Raw genomic sequence first — 19,791 nt, forward strand, 5'->3', positions numbered from 1 at the left:
CAAGGGCTTCTCTCTCATCATCCTCCTCCTGTCAAGACACTCCCTTCTCAGTAGCTGGTTTCGGAGCAGGAGAAAGAAAACCTGAAGGTCCAGCCATTGTGCGCAGGATTTAATTTAGGGAAAACAGCAAGTTGCCAGTTCCATGTATAATGATGACTCGTACAGTGTATGGGTGGGTGCAGGCGCTCGTGGATGGGACTGATAAGTCCTGGAGGCTCACACAGCTTGGCAGGCAGGGGCTTGGTGAGTCACATCCAGGGGCCTGAGGGGGGGGGTAGTCCATCGGACTCCACCCCCTACACGGGCACTTGCACCATCCATAGGCAAGATGTACCAATGTCCAAACCAGTGTAAAGCATTTCCATATGGACTAGGGATGTATGAGAAATTTGCTTCAGTTCGCTTTTGATCAGGATTTACCCAGTTTGCACCTTTTGGATGACAGTCTGCATACATGCCGGGGGGGGGGAGGCAGGGGTTCATACCTATGAAAAATGCACACTTTAATCAATGGGAGAAGAATGCATACCTTTTAAAGATGGGCACAACCGATGCATATATTTTTTGGGGAAAAATACTTGAAAGTATGCATGGGTTTCCATGTGAAAACAAAAATGAAGCTTGCAATCTGAGATGGACTCAAACCAGAATGAGCCTCGAGATGAAATTCAGAGACATTCAGTGAGCTCGGTTTTTACCATTTCACACAGCCTTAATAAGGACATGTCGACAGTAAAACTCAAGTCCAAGTTTAACACTATCACCACCGGGTCACTTACACCACGTCACGTCGTTTCGCGAAATGATGGGTTTTCAAACAATATATCTATCTATATATTATTTCCGTAGGGGCACCAGATGGATAATTGCAGCCCCTGAGTGCCTAATCTTCTCTCCGGGACACCAACAGGTTTCTGAGCCAACAAAACTTAATTGAACTTTCCATTCCAGCTGAGAAAGGTTATGGATCTGCTGAGTGCAAGCGGAAGGTAGGTTGGAAAGGTCAGAAGCACCATTCTTTTTTGTAATGGATTGACCAGAGGCATGTTTTTATCTTCCTCGTCACCGCTGGATTGTAAAACTTAATTAGCAAAGTAACTCTTCTCCCCCTGTCTGAAGGCATGTGTGTGCAATGATTACACATAGATCATGTTTTATGGACGTGTCATGTTTGCATCTGAGGCCAGCAGCTGGTGTGAGGGACTTCTCTCCTGCTTATTGCCATGACAAAGCTGTGCGAGGCCAAACGGATGAACGAGAGGTGTTGGTGCCAGAGATGGAAGAAGCTGATCTATCACCCAATGAAGCAAGTGAGGCTTCCTCTGCTTTATGTTCAGGCTGGCCTGCCTTGGCTTGCCCAACAATTTGTGGCTGAATCAGGGCCACAACAAGGGCAGCGGGAAATCTGGCATTCAAGAGCCTATGTGGTACAGCACAGGACCTGTACCCCGGAGGCCAAATCTGTCCCATCTAGGGACCAACTCTTTCTCTCTTGAATTCCCCAGATGGCAACAGGTCCTTTCCCTGGCCCCATGGCCTCTTCCCCAGCCTCCAGTCATCTGGGGACTTTTGTGCAAGTTTCTCCCCATTCTACAAGGTTGAAATTGCTCTCTTAAAACTTCGTTCTTGGCAGTAAGAGCTTTATGGACCAGGACTTGGGTTCCAGTCTCCACTCAGCCAGGAAGCTCACTGGGTGACTATGATCCAGTCACTGTTTCTCAGACGGGTGGATTACTTAGCCTGTTCTGGGTGGAGGCATCCTCGGGGGGGGGAGGCGATCCGTCCCTCCCCCTGGAATCCTCCCCAGCCGGCTCCACTCCACGGTGAGTCCATGGAGCTGCCAGCCAGGCCCACCTGCAGCCGGACTTGCGTCTTCTGCTGGGCTGTGGCAGCAAATGGTGTCTAGTGTAGCGGGCGCCATTTGCATCCCTGCATTAGCCGTGATAGGCTATGGATATGTTTACATAGCCTATCACGGCTCTTTCCGTGATAGGCTATGTAAATATATACATAGCCTATCACGGCTAATGCAGGGATGCAAATGGCGTAGTGGCCGCCATTTGCGTCCCTGCTCTTTGCCATGATAGGCTACGTAAATACTTACATAGCCTATGACGGCTAATCCAGGGAGGCAAATGGTGGCCACAGACTGGGGCAGCCATTCGCTGCTGCAGACCGGGGCAGAGGACGGACTGGACCAGCCAACACCAGGTAGGGTCCGTCCTGGGAAAATTTTGCAGGGTGGCAGGGGGGAGTGCTCCATTCCACCATGGACTCCAGGGGGCTGGATTCTAAAGAATCCGGCCTCATTGGAGTCCGTGGCGAAATTCTCTAACATCCCTATCTCAGACTCACCTACCTGAAAGAGCCATTTTGAGGATAAAATTGGTAGCCAGGACCAGGATGTACACTGCTTCGAGCTGTGATAAACATAAATTCTACAAATGCTCAACATACTTTGTCCTAGTGGGGGCTCAGAACCTAAGACAATCCCTGATGGATCAAACCAAAGAAAAGAACCATCTAATCCAGCAATCTGTTTTCAATTATGACCAATGTATCAAAATTTGTCTAAAAAACACAGCAAAAAAAGCTGCAAACTGTAATTGGTAGATGAATCAACTAAAGATTTAGTTGATTCATCTATCTGATGATTAATTAGGAAGAAAAATGTTATGTGAGGTTTATTTATATCCCACTTTATTTATTTATTGAAGCAATTTATACCCCAATCTTCAAAGAAATTGAAGGACAGTGTCATGCTCCTTTTGGAGGAATCCTCTTTGGAGGATGACCTAGAACTCCCAGAGCTGAACATCTCAGAGGAATAGCCTGCTTCCAGGATCCTGGGCCCTCAGCAGAGACAGCATCCAAACTGCCCCCTTAAGACACAGAGAATCCCCTTTCTGATTCAGATGTTGTCTACTCGGAGGGAGGGCAGGCACCTAAAAGCGCAGGCTGGATTGGCCACTAGGTGAAGAAGTGCCCTTCTCAGGAATAAGACTCCTCATGAGTGAAGGGTTACTCATGAGTAAGATAGGGGTGCACGAAACCCACTTACCTGGTCTCGCAGCTTTTCGCGGTGGAGGGGAGGCGCTTCACTGCTCTCCCCCCGAAGTTCAGGCCGGCGGGGGAGGCTTCCTGCCTCGCCCGGCCGAAATTCAGGCTGGGGGGGAGGCTTCCCGCCTCGCCCGGCCAAAATTCAGGCCGGGGAGGAGGCGCCTCACCTCGCCCGGCCGCGAACTAAAAAGTTAAAAAAAAAACGCCCCCGTGATAGGCTACGTGATGATTAACGTAGCCTATCACGGCTAGATCTGCAAAGTCAGCCATGATAGGCTACGTAAATCATCACGTAGCCTATCACGGGTGACTTAAAAAAAAAAAGCGCGTACGCTAATGGCGGCCCCCACAGGGAGCCGCCATTCACGTTCCTTATTTGGTTGCTGTAGTCTACGTAAAGATTTACGTAGACTACGGTGAAAATAAGGGCAACGCAAATAGCGTTGCCCTTATTTTCACCCTAGTCTACGTAATCTTTACGTAGACTACAGCGACCAAATAAGGAACGGGAATGGCGGCTCCCTATGGGGGCCACCATTATCCGTACGTGCTTTTTTTTTTTTTAAGTCACCCGTGATAGGCTACGTGACGATTTACGTAGCCTATCATGGCTGACTTTGCAAATCTAGCCATGATAGGCTACGTTAATCGTCACGTAGCCTATCACGGGGGCATTTTTTTTTTTTTAGTTTTATTGGAATGGCGGTGGCGGCAGCCGGTCGAAAGATCGGCTGCCGCCCCCGCCCCTGATGAAGACCCGACGAACCGCCGCCGGGACCCGCCGCCAGGAGGGACATTTGGGAAAGGTAAGTCCCGTCCCGGGGGGGGGTGCGGGGGGTGGGGGGGCGGAGAATTTCTCCCCAAAACTTGTTCAGGGGGCCAAACACGTTGGCGCTCGGCCCCCCCGAAGTTTCGGGGAGAAATTCTCCGCCAACCCTAGAGTAAGACTCTCCTTGTGAATAGGCCCTTCCCTCAGGTGACTATGGTGGCCAGCAGCTGTGCCTCGGTGGGGCTCTGAATGCCCAGCCTTTGAAACTTTCAGTCTCAGGCAGGGAGTTTCAGGCTCCTGTGTGTGGAAGCAGGGCTGCCTTTTGCTGGTGTCTAGCCTTGGTCTTAACACCATTTGGAGTAGGGCAAACAGTGGACATTTACATGTTTAACTAAACCGGTTTCCCCTTGTGTACAATTACGGATGCTGGAGAAATTTGAGATGGACTAAAATGAGCTCAGATTTCTTAGAATCTGACTGATGGAATCCACTGCAGAGCGACCCCCTCAGGCTTCACAGAGTCCGTGGACTGTTGGATGACTTTTTTTCTTTTCTTTTCCCCAAATGTGCGCATATAAATCGGTAGAAAAATACGTAAGTTTCTGCTGAGGAAATGTTGAATGGAATGGGGGACAAGACACTAAATGTTGCAGGCTGAGGTAAATTATGTAAATATTTATGTAAATATCTATGGTATTATTTATGTACTTCTTTCCGTATTTTTCCACATGATGAAAAAAGATAGTCACATCCGTCGGTGGGCGGAAGATGGAATGAAAGGAGGAGTCACCATCGTCCTCGCTGCCACCGCCGTCTCCACCTTCACTGTGGCTGCCTGTCAACACTGCCCAAAATGATGACTGCCTGCGACAAGAGCCAGTGCACGACCAGGGCTCAGGAGCTGGTGGCAGCTGGTGGCGGTGGTGATGACAGCAGGAGTGGCAGAGGGGTGGCGGAGGTGGCAATGGTGGTGGCAGCAATGACAACGGTGACTCCTCCTCATGATGGCTGCCAGCGCATGTCCCGAGGGCCCAGGTAGAGAGCTGTGGGTTTGTGCAGCACAGTGGGGGTGTTGGGAGGTGAAGTGGGATTCAGCCCTCTGAATCCTTCTTTGGTTCTGGGACAGAGGCAGATCCCTCCCCCCAAATCAGCCTGAAGCAAATTGGGCCTGGCTCGGAAGCCCTGAAGCGGCTTCCGAGTCAGTTCAGGGGGTCCATGCACAGCCCTAATTAAAACAAACCCAGGACGTTAAACTCTGGTTGGATCATAGAATCATAGAATAGTAGGGTTGGAAGGGGCCTACAAGGCCATCGAGTCCAACCCCCTGCTCAATGCAGTAATCCAAGTCAGAGCATCCTAGGGATGTATGTAAGTGACTTACCTTTTGCGAATTACATTGATGGTGTCGGGGGGGAGGCATTCCATCCCTCCCCCCAGAATCCTGGCCGGGGGGGGAGGCACTCTGTTCCTCCCCCTGGAATCCTCAAACAGCCGGCTGTGCTTTCCGGCAGCTCCGCGGAGCAGCTGGCCAGGCCCGGCCAGGCCAGAGCCGTCCGCAGCTGGATTTCTGGCCACGGAGGGCTCTGGGTAAAACAACAACAACAACAACCGTGCACGCAAATGGCGGCGGCTACAGCCGCTGCCATTTGCGTTCCTTCTTTTTGGCCATCTTAATCTACGTAAATATTTATGTAGTCTATGACGGCGAAAATAAAGGGGAACGCAAATAGCGTAGTGGGCGCTATTTGCGTCCCTATTTCATTCACCGTTTTAGCCTTTGTAAATCTTTACGTAGACTAAAACGGCAAATCAATAGGGGACGCAAATAGCGCCCGCTACAATATTTGCATTCCCCTTTATTTTCGCCGTCATAGTCTACGTAAATATTTACGTAGATTAAGATGGTAAAAATAAGGAACGCAAATGGCAGCGGCCGTAGCCGCCACCATTTGCGTACGCGTTTTTTTTTTTTAAACTCACCCCCAACCATGATAGGCTATGTAAATCTTTACGTAGCCTATCACATCTTTTCTTTCTTTTTTTTTAAACCTAGCCATGATAGGCTACGTAAATCTTTACGTAGCCTATCACGTCTTTTTTTTATTTTTCCCACAAGCCTGGAAATGGTCAGAAGACAGGCTGCCGAAGCTGCCACCAAAGCCGCTGCTGGAGCTGCTGCCGGAGCCGCCGCCGCCTGGAAGATCCACCCCAGGTAAGTCTCGTCCCAGCGGGCTTCCACGGGGGGTGGGGGGGTGGCAGGCCATTCCACCACAGATTTCAGGGGGCCGAATGCACTGGCATTTGGCCTCACCAAGATCCGTGGTGGAATTCTCTGACATCCCTAGAGCATCCCCGACAAGTGGCTGTCCAGCCTCGTCTTAAATGCCTCCAGTGTGGGAGAGCCCACCACTGCCCTAGGGAATGGGTTCCATGGTCATATTGCTCTAACAGTCAGGAGGTTTCTCCTGATGTTCAGCCGGAATCTGGCTTCCTGTAACTTGAGCCCATTCTTCCATGTCCTGCACTCTGGGATGATTGAGAAGAGATCCTGTCCTCCCTGTCTGTGACAACCTTCCAAGTACTTGAACAGTGCTATCCTATCTCCCCTCAGTCTTCTCTTCTCAAGGCTAAACATGCCCAGCTTGTTTCACTCTATCCTTGCATGTGAGGGAAAAGGAGAGCAGGAGGTGCAGCACGGCTTGTTCATGATCATCAAAACCAGGCTTTCCCAACCTGATGCCTTTCAGATGTTCTGGACTGCTGCTCCCATCCTCCATGAGCATTGGACATGCTGGCTGGTGGGAGTTGTAGTTCAAAGGGACTCATTAACAGATGTGTGCCCCAACTGGGTAAAGTGTGTTCGTACACAGTGTTTTTGTTTGTTTGTTATTGCATCCCAAACCTGGAAATATATGGGTTTATGACAATAAATTGCATCCATTTCTACGTACATTGGGTTCCAGGAGGACCCAATTAGGTATATTCACTAAAATAGTAGTAGTAGTAGTAGTAGTAGTAATAATAATAATAATAATAATAATAATAATAATAGTAATAATAACAACAACAGCAACAACAACAACAACAACACTAATAATAATAACGACAACTCAATACTGGAATTTTTTTACCCATGCTTAGCTGGCAGGGTTTGTTTGCAAGGCAGACACTGCTTTGCTATGCCTATTTGGAAGCACTTTCAGTGTCTCTGTGATGGACAGGATGAAAGGCACTGGAGACCAACATTGTGACTGCAAAGTGAAGATAAAGACATTGGAGACAAGGCACAGGCTGATGTGCAGCACATGAAAGAGCCCAAAAGTCAATCAAAGAGTGATTAATCCATGGCACTATTAACTTAACACCTCTGGCCTGCCAGATCCGTTTGGCCAACTGGAAAAGCAGCAGTCAGAGCAAAACAAGGAATCTTAACCTTTCGACTGCAGCAATAATCCCTACACCAAGCTCAGTTGATTCAGGTCACTGGAAGAGAGTTGGTTGAAAGAGCATGTTGCAAAGCAAAGACTGAGCTACAGGGACTGAGAAGCTAAAGATCACCCCCCTAGGGATAGTGGAGAATTTCTCCACGAATCTCCGGGAGGCCAAATGCCAACACATTCGGCCCCCCAAAATTGCTGGGGAAATTCTCCGCTACCCCCCCCCGCCCCCCAGGATGGGACTTACCTCCTTCGAATATCCTTCTTGGCGGCGGGTCCTGGCAGCGTTTCGGTGGCGTTTCGGCAGGGGCGGCGGCTGGTCTTCCGACCAGCTGCCACCGCCGCCATTACAAAGTAATGAAAAAAAAAACCAACACGTGACAGGCTACGTAACGATTTACGTAGCCTATCATGGTGTCAAGGGCTCCTTGGAGGGCTCTCTCAGTCTAATCCAGTAGCTAAGTCCAGACACAGACAAAGGGATTCCTTTCAAAGCTTTATTCTTCTTTTATAACTTAACAACTATACCGTTTGCAACTAGATCTGAGCAGCACAGTACCTATGCCCTAAGTTGGAACAGTTGGTCCCCGTTTGAAAGGGAATTACTGGCAGACCCCTGAACATAAAGACTAGGGAGAGTCCCTCCCCTTTTCCCTTGGAGCCTCTGGGCGCAGCCATTGTTTGCGCGCAAACCTGGCACTTCGCCTCCTTTCTGCGCCCTCCATCTGGCGCCGCTCTCTGCGTCTGCGTCGCGCATCCACCAAGTCTGCTATCTGTGCTTGGTCACTCCCTGGACTGCTAACTAAACTAGGAATGCTGGTGGGAGGAATCTCCGTCAGCTGTTGGTCCTGGGAAAGAGGAGCACGCTCCTCTCCCAGGAGCGACTGCTCTTCCTCAGAATCAGAACTACTCTGGGATTCTATGGGCTTAGTGTCCACCCTGACACACGGCTAGATTTCCAAAGTCAGCCGTGATAGGCTATGTAAATCATTACGTAGCCTATCACGGGTGATTTTGAAAAAAAAAAAGCGCGTACGCACATGGCGGCGCCCATGGGCGCCGCCATTTGCATTCCTTATTTGGGCCCGGGTAGTCTACATAAAGATTTACGTAGACTACGGCGAAAATAAGGACAACACTATTTGCGTTGCCCTTATTTTTGCTGTAGACTACGTAAATCTTTACGTAGACTACCCCTGCCCAAACAAGGAATGCAAATGGCGGTGCCCATGGGCGCCGCCATTTGCATACGCGCTTTTTGTTTTTTTTTCAAAGTCACCCGTGATAGGCTACGTAATGATTTATGTAGCCTATCACGGCTGACTTTGGAAATCTAGCCGTGATAGGCTACGTAAATCGTTACGTAGCCTATCACGTGTGTGTGTGTGTTTTGAAATTTACTTTTGTATTTCGCGGCCAGGGAGATGGGGCGTTCCTCCCCGGCCTGAATTTCGGAGGCGAGGAATGGGGCGCCTCCCCCCCTGCCTGAATTTTGGCCGGGCAGGGTGGGGCACCTCCCCCCTCGGCCTGAACTTCGGGGGGAGAACCGAAGCGCCTCCCCCCACCGCGAAGCAAGCTACAGGACCAGGTAAGGAACTTTCGTCCATCCTTACACCCTCTCGTCTCTTTTCATTCCAGCATGCATCTGTTTTATGGATGGGCTGAGGTTGCAGGAGAGGTGAGTTTTTTGGGTGCGGAAAACGAGATTTAGGGTATTCAAAATGTACTCTAAAAGATACCCCTACGCACTCACCCACCCACGAAAAAGCCATGTCCTCTCCATTGCCTTTGAACAGCCTCTTCTTTTGACAGCAGTAGATTTGGTATGATAGGGGAGCGGGGAGACAGAAACATCCTCTTCTGGCTGGTTAGGTAGTCTAGCTAATCAGGGATCCTGTAGCTAGCATGACTGACATCACGGTGCCACATAGCCAATCAAATTTGGCTATGGAAAATGGAACAAGAACACAAAGCTAAATCAGAGTGAGAGCAACACTTCCTGTTCAGACTCTGCAAGAAATAATATTCCCTCTAGGGCTGTGCAGGGACCCCCCCGATCTGGCTCGGAAGCCATTTCGTGGCTTCAGAGATGGGCCTGATTCAGCTCGGGCAGATTCGGGGGGGCCCTGACCTGACTTGGTCCTGAACCTAGGGATGTATGAAAGTCCCTTACCTTTTTGTGGATTCTGTTCATGGGGGGGAGGCGTTCCGTCCCTCCCTCTGGAATCCTCGATGGGGAGGGAGGCGATCCGGTCCTCCCCCCCCGAAATCCTCGATGGCCGGCTGTGCTCCGCGGCGGCTCCACGGAGCAGCCGGCCAGGCTCAGGCCAGGGCCATCCGCAGCCAGATTTCCGGCCGCGGAGGGCTCTGGGTAAAAAAAAAAAAATGCATATGCAAATGGCGGCGGTTACAGCCGCCGCCATTTGCGTTCCTTATTTTTCGCCTTCTTCGTCTACATAAATATTTACTTAGACTAAGATGGAGACAAGAAAGGGGAACGCAAATGGTGTACTGGGCGCTATTTGCATTCCCCTTTCTTGTCTTCGTCTTAGTCTACGTAAATATTTACATAGACTAAGACGGCAAAAAATAAGGAATGCAAATGGCAGCGGCTGTAGCCGCCGCCATTTGCGTATGCGTTTTTTTTTTCTTTTTTTACCCAGACATGGTAGGCTATGTAAGTCTTTATGTAGCCTATCTCGTCTATGGGGGAAAAAAAAGAAAAAAACACAGACTACAAATGGCGGTGGCAGCAGCCGGTCGGAAGACCAGCCGCTGCCGCCTAAGCCGCCGCTGGATCCGCCACCGCCTGAAACATCCAGCACAGGTAAGTCTCGTCCCGGGGGGGATCCACAGGGGGTGGGGGGGTGGCAGGCTGTTCCGCGATGGATTTCGGGGGGCAGAATGCACTGGCATTCGGCCTCACCAAGATCCATCGCGGAATTCTCTGACATCCCTACCTGAACCTGAAGTGGGATTCAGATGTTGAACGCCGCTTCAGGTCCCTACCTGACACCCCCACGCAAACCCCTTTACCTTGCATCCACCGGCATCCTCACTGCCTTCTACACCACTATCACCACCATCCTCGCCTCCACCACCATCCTCGCTGCCACCCTCACTGCCTTCTCTGCCGCCATCCTCACCACTGCCAACTCCTGAAGCCTGGACCCATGCAGCAATGATAACTTCAGGGAGTCGCCATTTTGAAAATGGCAACCTCCTGGAACTTCTGAAACACGCACACACACATACACTCCCATGCACATTTTCGTGTTTTAGCCTGTTGAGGGAAATGCAAATTTTTAGTCTAGTTTTATTTTTTTAATTGTTCATAATTTTTTGTACCACTGACTGTGCACAAAATCCCAGAAAGTAAAACAAACAAACAAAGGCACACACGTCTGCAAAATTCACATGACTTGGAACACACTGGTCCACTTCGGAATCCATGGGTAGGGAGGGGTGGGCTGCCCCCCATTAGGATTCTCAGGGTGTCTGCCCAGCCCCTGCCCCCAGACGCATGCACCTGGATCCGCCCTCGAGCTCCCCGCCACTCACCGAGCTGCCTGCATTCACCCACGCGGCCTCATCGAGTGCCACGATCACCATTTTTTGGAAAAAAATGGCGATCACAAAAATGCACATACTTCCACAAATGCAAAATGAGTCCGGGTGAGCACGGTGGCTGAAGTTTTTGCTTGCCTGTAATCTTGCATATATGGGCCGTTCATGGCCCAATTTTGCATATACATGAATATGTTCATTTTTGCAATCACCATTTTTTTTTTCAAAGAATGACCATCATGGAGCTCAACGAGGCTGCCCGGGGGAGTGCACATGGCTCAGTGAGTGGGAGCAGGGGGCAAGCATGGTCAGAGGCTTGGTGAGTGTGGCTAGGAGGTGTGTGTGGGGGGGTATTCCAACAGATTCCTGGATGGAATCGGGTGCCCGCGCCATCCCTATCCATGGGTTGGGTTCACAGAAATCTGATCTCAACTGAACCTGTTGCGGATTTCTCTGACATCCCTACTCAAAGCCCTTTGCCTGGATCAGGAGGAAGGAACCTCACTAACCCAAGGGACAAATCCAATTTCAGAGAAGGTCTTGGGGGCCTGATTCCAGTGGTGAGCAGGGCCCAAAGCACAAAAAATGCCAGCTGGTATTGTAGGGTAAAGCTCTTACTGCTAGTGAAAAACTCTTAGGAGAGGGATTTCAGACTTATAGAATGGCAGGGGGAATACACAAAAGCCAGGAAAACACCAATCAACCATCTGTGAAACTCCAGGGTGCTTTACCAGGACCCCAGGAGGGCCAAACTTGCTTCCCTGGCCTGAGGTTCCCCACCTCTGGAATATATCATTATTCTTGAGTTGGGATGGACAGACTCACCTCCATCTGGGTTGGCTGGGAGTTCAATGAGCTGCTGTCCCTGCTGGTGCACCCCAGACCTGCTTCTTGAGCCACCATGCTCACACGGACCCATGCACCGAGCAGCCACGTGCCCGAATGAGCGGGTCCAGCAGCCATGTGGCCTTTCAGCAAGTCGCCATTTTACCTAAACATGTTGACTCATTATTTCCCAATAACTTAATATTGCAGAAATGGCAGCCAATGGGGGAAGCCCCTGTCTTCCTCCTCCCACCCAGTTGCTGCTGTGGCAGCCAAGATGGGGGGAGGAGAAGGGAGTGCTGGAGCTTGCAAGGAGGGTAGAGCTCCTGCCTCCTGCCTGTACAGCCTTTACGGGCTCCTTCCTTGCAAGGAAGGAGCCTGTGAAGGCTGTACATGATGCTGGGAGAGGAGTTGAGCAACAGCCATGCTCTCTCCCCTCCTTCAAGGAGGGAGAGCACACAAGACTCCTTCCTTCTGCCTGCCCAACCTTCACAGGCTGCTTTCTTGCAAGGAAGGAGCCCATGAAGGATGTACAGGCAGTTGGGGCAGGAGTCAGTTGCTTACCATGCTCTCCTCACCCCTCCTTGCAAGGAAGGAGCCTGTGAAGGCTGTACAGGAGGCTGGTGTCAAGATTCCCTTCGCCCCCACTTTACTTCAATGCCCAAACATACAGAGACAAGAGGCTCCAGTCTACAGCTTTTAATCCATTACTTCACAGGGTCATACAGATGCAAATTCTCAGAGACTCTCCATTTACAAAGGAATGCCTTCAGGGGATTCAAATGGGATTTATGAGAGTTGCCCGCCATTTAAAGAGGGAGGCAGTCTTGCTAGCCTAACTTAAGGGGGGGGGAGGTTTCTCTCTTCTCGTGAGGCCTCTGAGCGCAGCTTTTCACACAAGGCCAATCAGGTAGACCATCTAAGTTCCACCCCTACCTCCTCTCTCTTTGCTCTGTGTCTACATCTGGTATCTATTAGGTCATCCTTCCCAAACCCTGCCTCCTCCTGTTCACTGCTTCTCATGGGGGTGGGGGTAAGGAGGGACCCTCATGCTCAGCCATCTGGATGTTTGTAACCTGAGAAGCAGGCCTACTCATATCTGGAATAGTCTGGGAAAACCCCTCCCCCATGTCTGATGGTTCTCCTTCAGAATCTGAACTGCTATCCCACTCCCTGAGCTCAGAAACATTCCTGACAGCTGGGACAGGAGTTGAGCACCAACCATGCTCTCTCCCCTCCTTCAAGGAGGGAGAACACATTGGTCTCTTTCCTCCTTCTTGTCCAGCCTGCACAGGCCCCTTCCTTGCAAAGAGCTGTGGCAGGAGTTGCCTGCCAACCGCACACTCACCCCTCCTTGCAAGAGACGCCTGCCTTCTGCCTGTCAAGCCTCCTTGCCTCCACTCTGGGTACCACAGTGGCAGTGGCGCTGCTGGTGCAGGAGGAGGACGACAGGGGCTTTTCTCTCTGGATGCCATTTCTGCAATATTAAATTTCTGGAAAATAATGACTAGCCATGTCTACATAAAAGGGCAACTCGCGGGGAGGCCATGCGGCTGTCAGCTGATCGCGGACAGGTCCAGTAAGTCCTGGCGGCTCATGGAGCTTGGTTAGCCGGAGCGGCAGCTCAGTGAGCCAAGTTCAAGGGGCCAAAGGGAAGGGGAGTCTATTGGACTCCACCCTCCGAGTTGAGTGCCCACAACATCCCTGTTCTCAACAACACACCTTTGTTCAGAAGCCAGTTCAGGACAACAGGCGACTGCAGAATTTTTAGCAATGTTGCAAATCCTGCTCTTTGGAGTTGCTTGAGATTTTCCCTGAGTTTTGGATAGGGAAGGCGCAAGCACCCGTTTTGTTCCGCAAATCTGTCGGACTGCTGGTGCCCAAATCCTCCAAACTGTTCCGGCCGAGCTCCCCCACCACCGCTTGCTGGTCCTTCAGGCTGTAGTGGACCCCTTCCTGTCCATGCTCGGTAAACAGCCTACAACTTACCCAGACCTGTTCGTCTCTGTCCCAATTGCCATGTTTTTAAAAAACATGGTAATCGGCAGCAAAATATGCAAAATAGTGCTTTGAAACTTGGGTACATGGTTGGTCCACAGCACTTTTTGCATGTAAGTCTGTGGAACAAGTTCACTGATGAGCTCCCCTTGGCACCAACATTATTATCTTTTTGGTGCCATGTTAAGCCCTATCTCTTTTCCCAGGCATTTGGCAGCACACAACGAGTTATAATCAGTCCTGGATGTATCCATAGTTATGGGTGATAGTCCAATTTGTTTTTAGTCATATGTTGTTTCTGTATATTGTCTGTGAGCTTTTATGTGTTTTTTTGTAAATGGCTTCTGAACTTTTTATATTGTATTTAATGTTTTAACTTGTGTAAACTGCCCAGAGAGCTTCGGCTATGGGGAGGTATAGAAAGGCAATAAAATAAATACATAAATACATAAGCACATTTTTCATGAAATTGCAAGCATCAATGGTCTTAGACCATTTCGTGTAAATTGCACCACTTATGGCTGCCATTTTGTGCAAAATGGTGATTTCTATAAAAGGCTTACCCATTATTCGACACAAAATGGTGGCTTGTGGAGAAGCGGGATGCTGAGAGCTCTCGCTAGATACCCGTGGACTGTCCAGTAGCTCAGGCACAAAAATAAGCACTTGTATGAATCTGTGTTTGGACACCCAGAAAAGATGGAAACCAGTTCCAGAAGGAAAGCGGCTGACACCAAATGTATTACTAATTTAATTTTTGTTCTTGGACAGTCTAATGCCCATAGCAGCATCAGGAACAAATGAAAGCTTCTAGCATGAGATTGTCGGGTGTGTGTGTTTTTTTACTTTTGCCTCTTGAAACAAGGAAATAGTTTGAGGCTATGTTTTAATTAAAATGAATATCTGTGCTATCGTAATGTTATTGCCAGTTAAGTGTAGCGAGGTGATTTAGCGTTCTATAACACAATTATGCGCCAGTAATGAAGCTCCGTAGAATTATCCTCAGAATTTAGAATGCAGAAGGGAGCCGTAGTTCTCATTTGTATCCATGTTACAGCCTTTTATTGTTGCAGTATTTTCTATTTTCCTCCAAGATTAACTCAATCGTATTTAAGTCTCTAGTTACATTACAGGGAAATCCAGTAAGGAAGGCTGCTGGAAATGTTCTCTTCCCTTTGCAAAGCGCTGAAATGTTATTTGCTAAACAGTAAAATGTAACTCCACCTCTGCTGTGGCTAATACCACCATTAATACTGATCACCCATCATAAAGAATAAAGGGCTGAGCCAAAATGCAAACAGCCCTCCCCCTTTTTGGCAGTTCTGTGTGCCTGGTGGAGGGTAAAAATTAGGACAACTGGATCCCTGTTAGAACACACATAAACCCTGGATTTTTTTTACCCATAAGGTGCCAGAGTGTGGATAGGAAGCATTGCCCTCACTCTGTTTTGGCTTCAAATGTCATCATCAAATAATGAAATGTCATTGGCTAGGTTGCATCATCATGATGAAGCCAAAGTGGAGTGAGGGCAATACTTCCTGCTCTTACTCTGGCCTTCTATGAGTAAAAAGTAAAATACAAATAAAATAGTAACAGCATGACTGCTGCTGCTACAGGGACCACAGACAGGTGGTGAATGGCAGGAAAAAAAGTTTGATTGTAAGATATTTCCCCCACACACCCGATTCTTTTGAGGAGAAAGAAAGAAAGAAAGAAAGAAAGAAAGAAAAGTAAAGTAAAGTAAAGTTCACCAGTGAACTTTCAGCTCAGCTCTTGAACACATAGAAAAGCATTTATCTGGGGGTGGGGTGGGTGTCAAGGGAAGAGACTACACATTCCTATGTTCTGGAGCACAGAGAAATACCCTTGTCCAGCTTTGGCATTTTCTAGGGCTGTGCACCTCTTCGGCCCAAGGCCCGAACCCGGAGTCGAAGCGGGCTGCTTTGGGTCACTTTGAGCCCTTTCCAAGGCAAAGCGGAGGGGGCACAAAGCAAGCTGGAATGGGTTGGGGGCTCTCTAAAGCACTCGTTGTGCTTTGGAGCTGCAGCACCCCTATCTAGAGGTGTACAAAACCCCACTTACCTTGCTCCGCTGGGGTCCACGGTGGGGGGAGGTGATCCAGTCCTCCCCTCAGAATCCTCGTTGGGGGGAGGTGATCCGTTCCTCCCCCCTGGAATCCTCCCTGGCCGGCTCTGCTCCATGGTGTGTCTGCGGAGCCGCCAGCAAGGCCAATCCGCAGGTGGGCTGCTGCGGACACAAATGGTGTCCTGCCGGGGGCGTCATTTGCGTCGCTGCTGTAGCCATGATAGGCTACGTAAATATTTACGTAGCCTTTCATGGCTACAGCAGTGATGTAAATGGCATTTGTTGTTGTTGTTGTTCAGTCGTTCAGTCATGTCCGACTCTTCGTGACCCCATGGACCATAGCACGCCAAGCCTTCCTGTCCTGCGCTCTCTCCCGGAGCGTGCTCAAGTTCATATTCATTGCATCGGTGATGCTATCTAGCCATCCCATCCTCTGCCATCCCCTTCTCCTTTTGCCTTCAGTCTTTCCCAGCATCAGGGTCTTTTCCAGAGAGTTTTCTCTTCGCATTAGGTGGCCACAATATTTGAGCTTCAGCTTCAGTATCTGTCCTTCCAATGAGCACTCAGGGTTGATTTCCTTTAGGATGGACTGATTTGACCTCCTTGCAGTCCAGGGGACTCGTAAGAGTCTTCTCCAGCACCACAGTTCGAAGGCATCAATTCTTCGGCGCTCAGCCTTCCTTATAGTCCAGCTCTCACAGCCATACATTACTACTGGGAAAACCATAGCTTTGATTAGACGGACCTTTGTCGGCAAGGTGATGTCTCTGCTTCTGACTATGCTGTCTAGGTTTGCCATAGCTTTCCTCCCAAGGAGCAAGCGTCTTTTAACTTCATGGCTACAGTCACCGTCTGCGGTGATCTTGGAGCCCAAGAAAATAAAATCTGTCACAGCTTCCATTTCTTCCCCTTCTATATGCCAGGAAATGCTGGGACCAGATGCCATGATCTTCATTTTTTTAATGTTGAGTTTCAAACCAGCTTTTGCACTCTCCTCTTTCACCCTCAACAAGATGCTCTTGAGATCCTCTTCGCTTTCTGCCATTAGGGTGGTATCGTCTGCATATCTGAGGTTGTTCATAATTCTCCCAGCAATCTTAATTCCGACCTGTGATTCATCCAACCCAGCGTTTCTCATGATGTACTGTGCATATAAGTTAAATAAGCAGGGTGACAATATGCATCCTTGTCGTACTCCTTTCCCAATTTGGAACCAATCGGTTGTTCCATGTCTGGTTCTTACTGTTGCTTCTTGATCCTCGTACAGGTTTCTCAGGAGACAGGTAAGGTGGTCTGGTATTCCCATCACTTTAAGAATTTGCCACAGTTTGTTGTGATCCACACAATCAAAGGCTTTAGCATAGTCAATGAAGCAGAAATAGACATTTTTCCGGAATTCTCTTGCTTTCTCCATGATCCAGCGAACGTTGGCAATTTGATCTCTAGTTCCTCTGCCTCTTCGAAACCCAGCTTGTACTTCTGGTAGTTCTCAGTTCGCATACTGCTGAAGCCTAGCTTGTAGGATTTTGAGCATCACCTTGCTGGCATGTGAAATGAGCGCAATTGTGCGGTAGTTTGAACACTCTTTGGCATTGCCCTTCTTTGGAATTGGAATGTAAACTGACCTTTTCCAGTCTTGCGGCCACTGTTGAGTGTTCCAAATTTATTGGCATATTGAATGCAGCACTTTAACAGCATCATCTTTTAGGATTTTCAATAGCTCAGCTGGAATACTGTCATCTCCACTAGCTTTGTTGTTACTAATGCTTCCTAAGGCCCACTTGACTTGACTCTCGAGGATGTCCGGCTCAAGTTCAGTGACCGCACTATCATGGCTATCCGGGACATTAAGATCTTTCCTGTATAGTTCTTCTGTGATACGTTCCATGGGGTTTTCTTGGCAAGAATACTGTAGTGGGTTGCCATTTCCCTCTCCAGGGGACCACATTTTGTCAGAACTCTCCACCATGACCTGTCTGTCTTGGGTGGCCCTGCACGGCATAGCTTATGGCTTCACTGAGTTACGCAAGCCCCTTTGCCACAACAAGGCAGTGATCCATGAAGGGGGTAAATGGCATAATGGATGCCATTTGTATCCCTGCTTTAGCCGTGATAGGCTACATAAATATTTACGTAGCCTATCATGGCTAAAGCGGGGACGCAAATGGCATCACCTACGGAGGATGCCATTCGCAGCCGCACATTGGAGCAGCGGCCAGGAGTGGCTGGATCTGGACCGCCGTAAGCAGGTAGGATCCAGTCCACAGGGACTTCGCGGGGTGGTGGGGAGGATTGCTCCGTTCTGCCATGGACCCCAGGGGGGTGGTTTCTAAAGAATCCGGCCTCACTAGAGTGCATGGCAGATTTCTCCGCCATCCCTACCCCTGGCCTAACCACGCTGATGCCTCCTGGTCCTTACCTGAGCCACCACCACCACCTCCACTGACACCTGCATCACCACCCCCATCATCACTGCCCCCACCTTCTCCTCCACCTCCATCATTGATGCCGCAGCTGCTAAGGCCCGGACGAGTGTCGACTCTTATCGCAGGGAGATGCCATTTTTCAAATGGCAACTTCCAGGAACTTCTAGGAAGTTGCCATTTTAAAAGTGTCGACTCCCTGCAATAAGAGTCAATGCACGTCCAGGCCTCAGGACCTGGCAGCAGCAATGGTGCAGGAGGTGGTGGTGAGGAGAAGGCAACAGTGGAGGCGGCAGCAGAGGTGGTGGAGAAGGTAGCAGTAACAGAGGAGGAGGCGATGGAGGCAAGGTAAAGAGGTGGGGTTTTGTGTGGGGGCATTGGGGGGGACCTGAAGCAGGGTTCGGCATCCAAATCCCACTTCAGATTCGGGGTCGAGTCAGGTCAGTGCCCTCCCGAGTCAGCCCGAGCTGAATTGGGCTTGCCTCCAAAGCCATGAAGCAGCTTCCGAGTCAGATCGGGTGGTCCCTGCCCAGCCCTAATATTTTCTTTGTCAAGGCTTGTGCAACAGCCCTGACAAAGGTCCCTGTTTTGATTTGACAAAGCGCCGCCACAGACCAGCCAGCCAGGGAAGTGAGTGTGCATTTAGCTGGCTCCACTGAAGCATGTGACCTCAAGGTCCCCTGTTCAATCCTTTTCATTTCCACATAGGGCTGGGAAAGTCCCCAGGCTGAAACCCCAGAGAGCCACAGCCAGTCAGTGCAGAGGAGCTGCCCTCAATGTGGTAGCTTCCAAATGTCTCAGACCACAACTCCCAGCATTCCTGATCATTGGCCATGCTGGATGGGGCTGGTGGGAGTTGTGGTCCCAAACATCTGGAGGCCACTGGGTTGGGGAAGACCTGGGCAGACAGTACTGAACTAGATGGACCAACTCTAACGACAGGACTATGTCTCAGAAAACATCTTATTTCCTGTGTTCGACTATTATCGTCATGGATGTGCACATCAGCAAAATGTGAGCTCACCAAAATTATCCGAATTCCATCTTGAAGCACATTCCAATGCAAGTCCATATCAGATTGTGAGCTTTCCTTTCCCCCCCCCTTTCACATGAAAATTTGTGAATATTTTCCTGTGCATTTTCCCAAATGTACACATCAATTCTGCACATGTTTGAAATGTACGCATTCTTCTCCCATTGATTCAAGCGAAGCTATGTGCCCATTTTTTCACACATTTTTTTCAAATGGACACATGCTGCCACACCTATCCTTTGGGGTCTGTAAATCATACTGCAAGCTTGGAAATGTTGGTGTTTGGTCCGGAAGGGGTGAACTTGGTAAATCCTGATTGAAAATGGACTGAAATGACTTTCTCTTAAATCCCTACTACCATGCCACAATACTGGCCATGCAAGACTGATATGTTCTACCTGGCAAGGCTCCTCAACCATGCATGCTCAGGTCAGGGAGTTGTTCACCTTGGCCTCTGGACTTTGAATAGTGAGACCTGAGTTACTGCTCTCCACTCTGGCATTTCAGCCTTTGCCTGGAAGCTAAATGGAATAGGGATGGCGGAGAATTCCGCCATGGATTTCAGTGAGTGCCAGTGCATTCGCTCCCCCGAAA

The 19,791-nt window shown here is 49.5% G+C and overlaps 1 protein-coding gene across 1 annotated transcript in view; it reads left to right on the forward strand.

Annotated features, from left to right (window-relative positions):
- The window catches only part of LOC146335730 (uncharacterized), a 28,061-nt gene that overhangs the window by 3,123 nt on the left and 5,147 nt on the right, over positions 1 to 19,791 (forward strand). Inside the window, exons 2-4 of the mRNA XM_084820552.1 lie at positions 850 to 989; positions 5,946 to 6,041; positions 8,905 to 8,944. Coding sequence (XP_084676678.1) covers positions 964 to 989; positions 5,946 to 6,041; positions 8,905 to 8,944 — 162 coding nt within the window. The 5' untranslated portion in view covers positions 850 to 963. The remainder of the gene's footprint in view (positions 1 to 849; positions 990 to 5,945; positions 6,042 to 8,904; positions 8,945 to 19,791) is intronic.

The sequence above is a fragment of the Heloderma suspectum genome, chromosome 14 (genome assembly GCF_057233095.1).
Source record: "Heloderma suspectum isolate Gila_16-S chromosome 14, 16-S_ref, whole genome shotgun sequence".
Lineage (NCBI taxonomy): Eukaryota > Metazoa > Chordata > Lepidosauria > Squamata > Helodermatidae > Heloderma > Heloderma suspectum.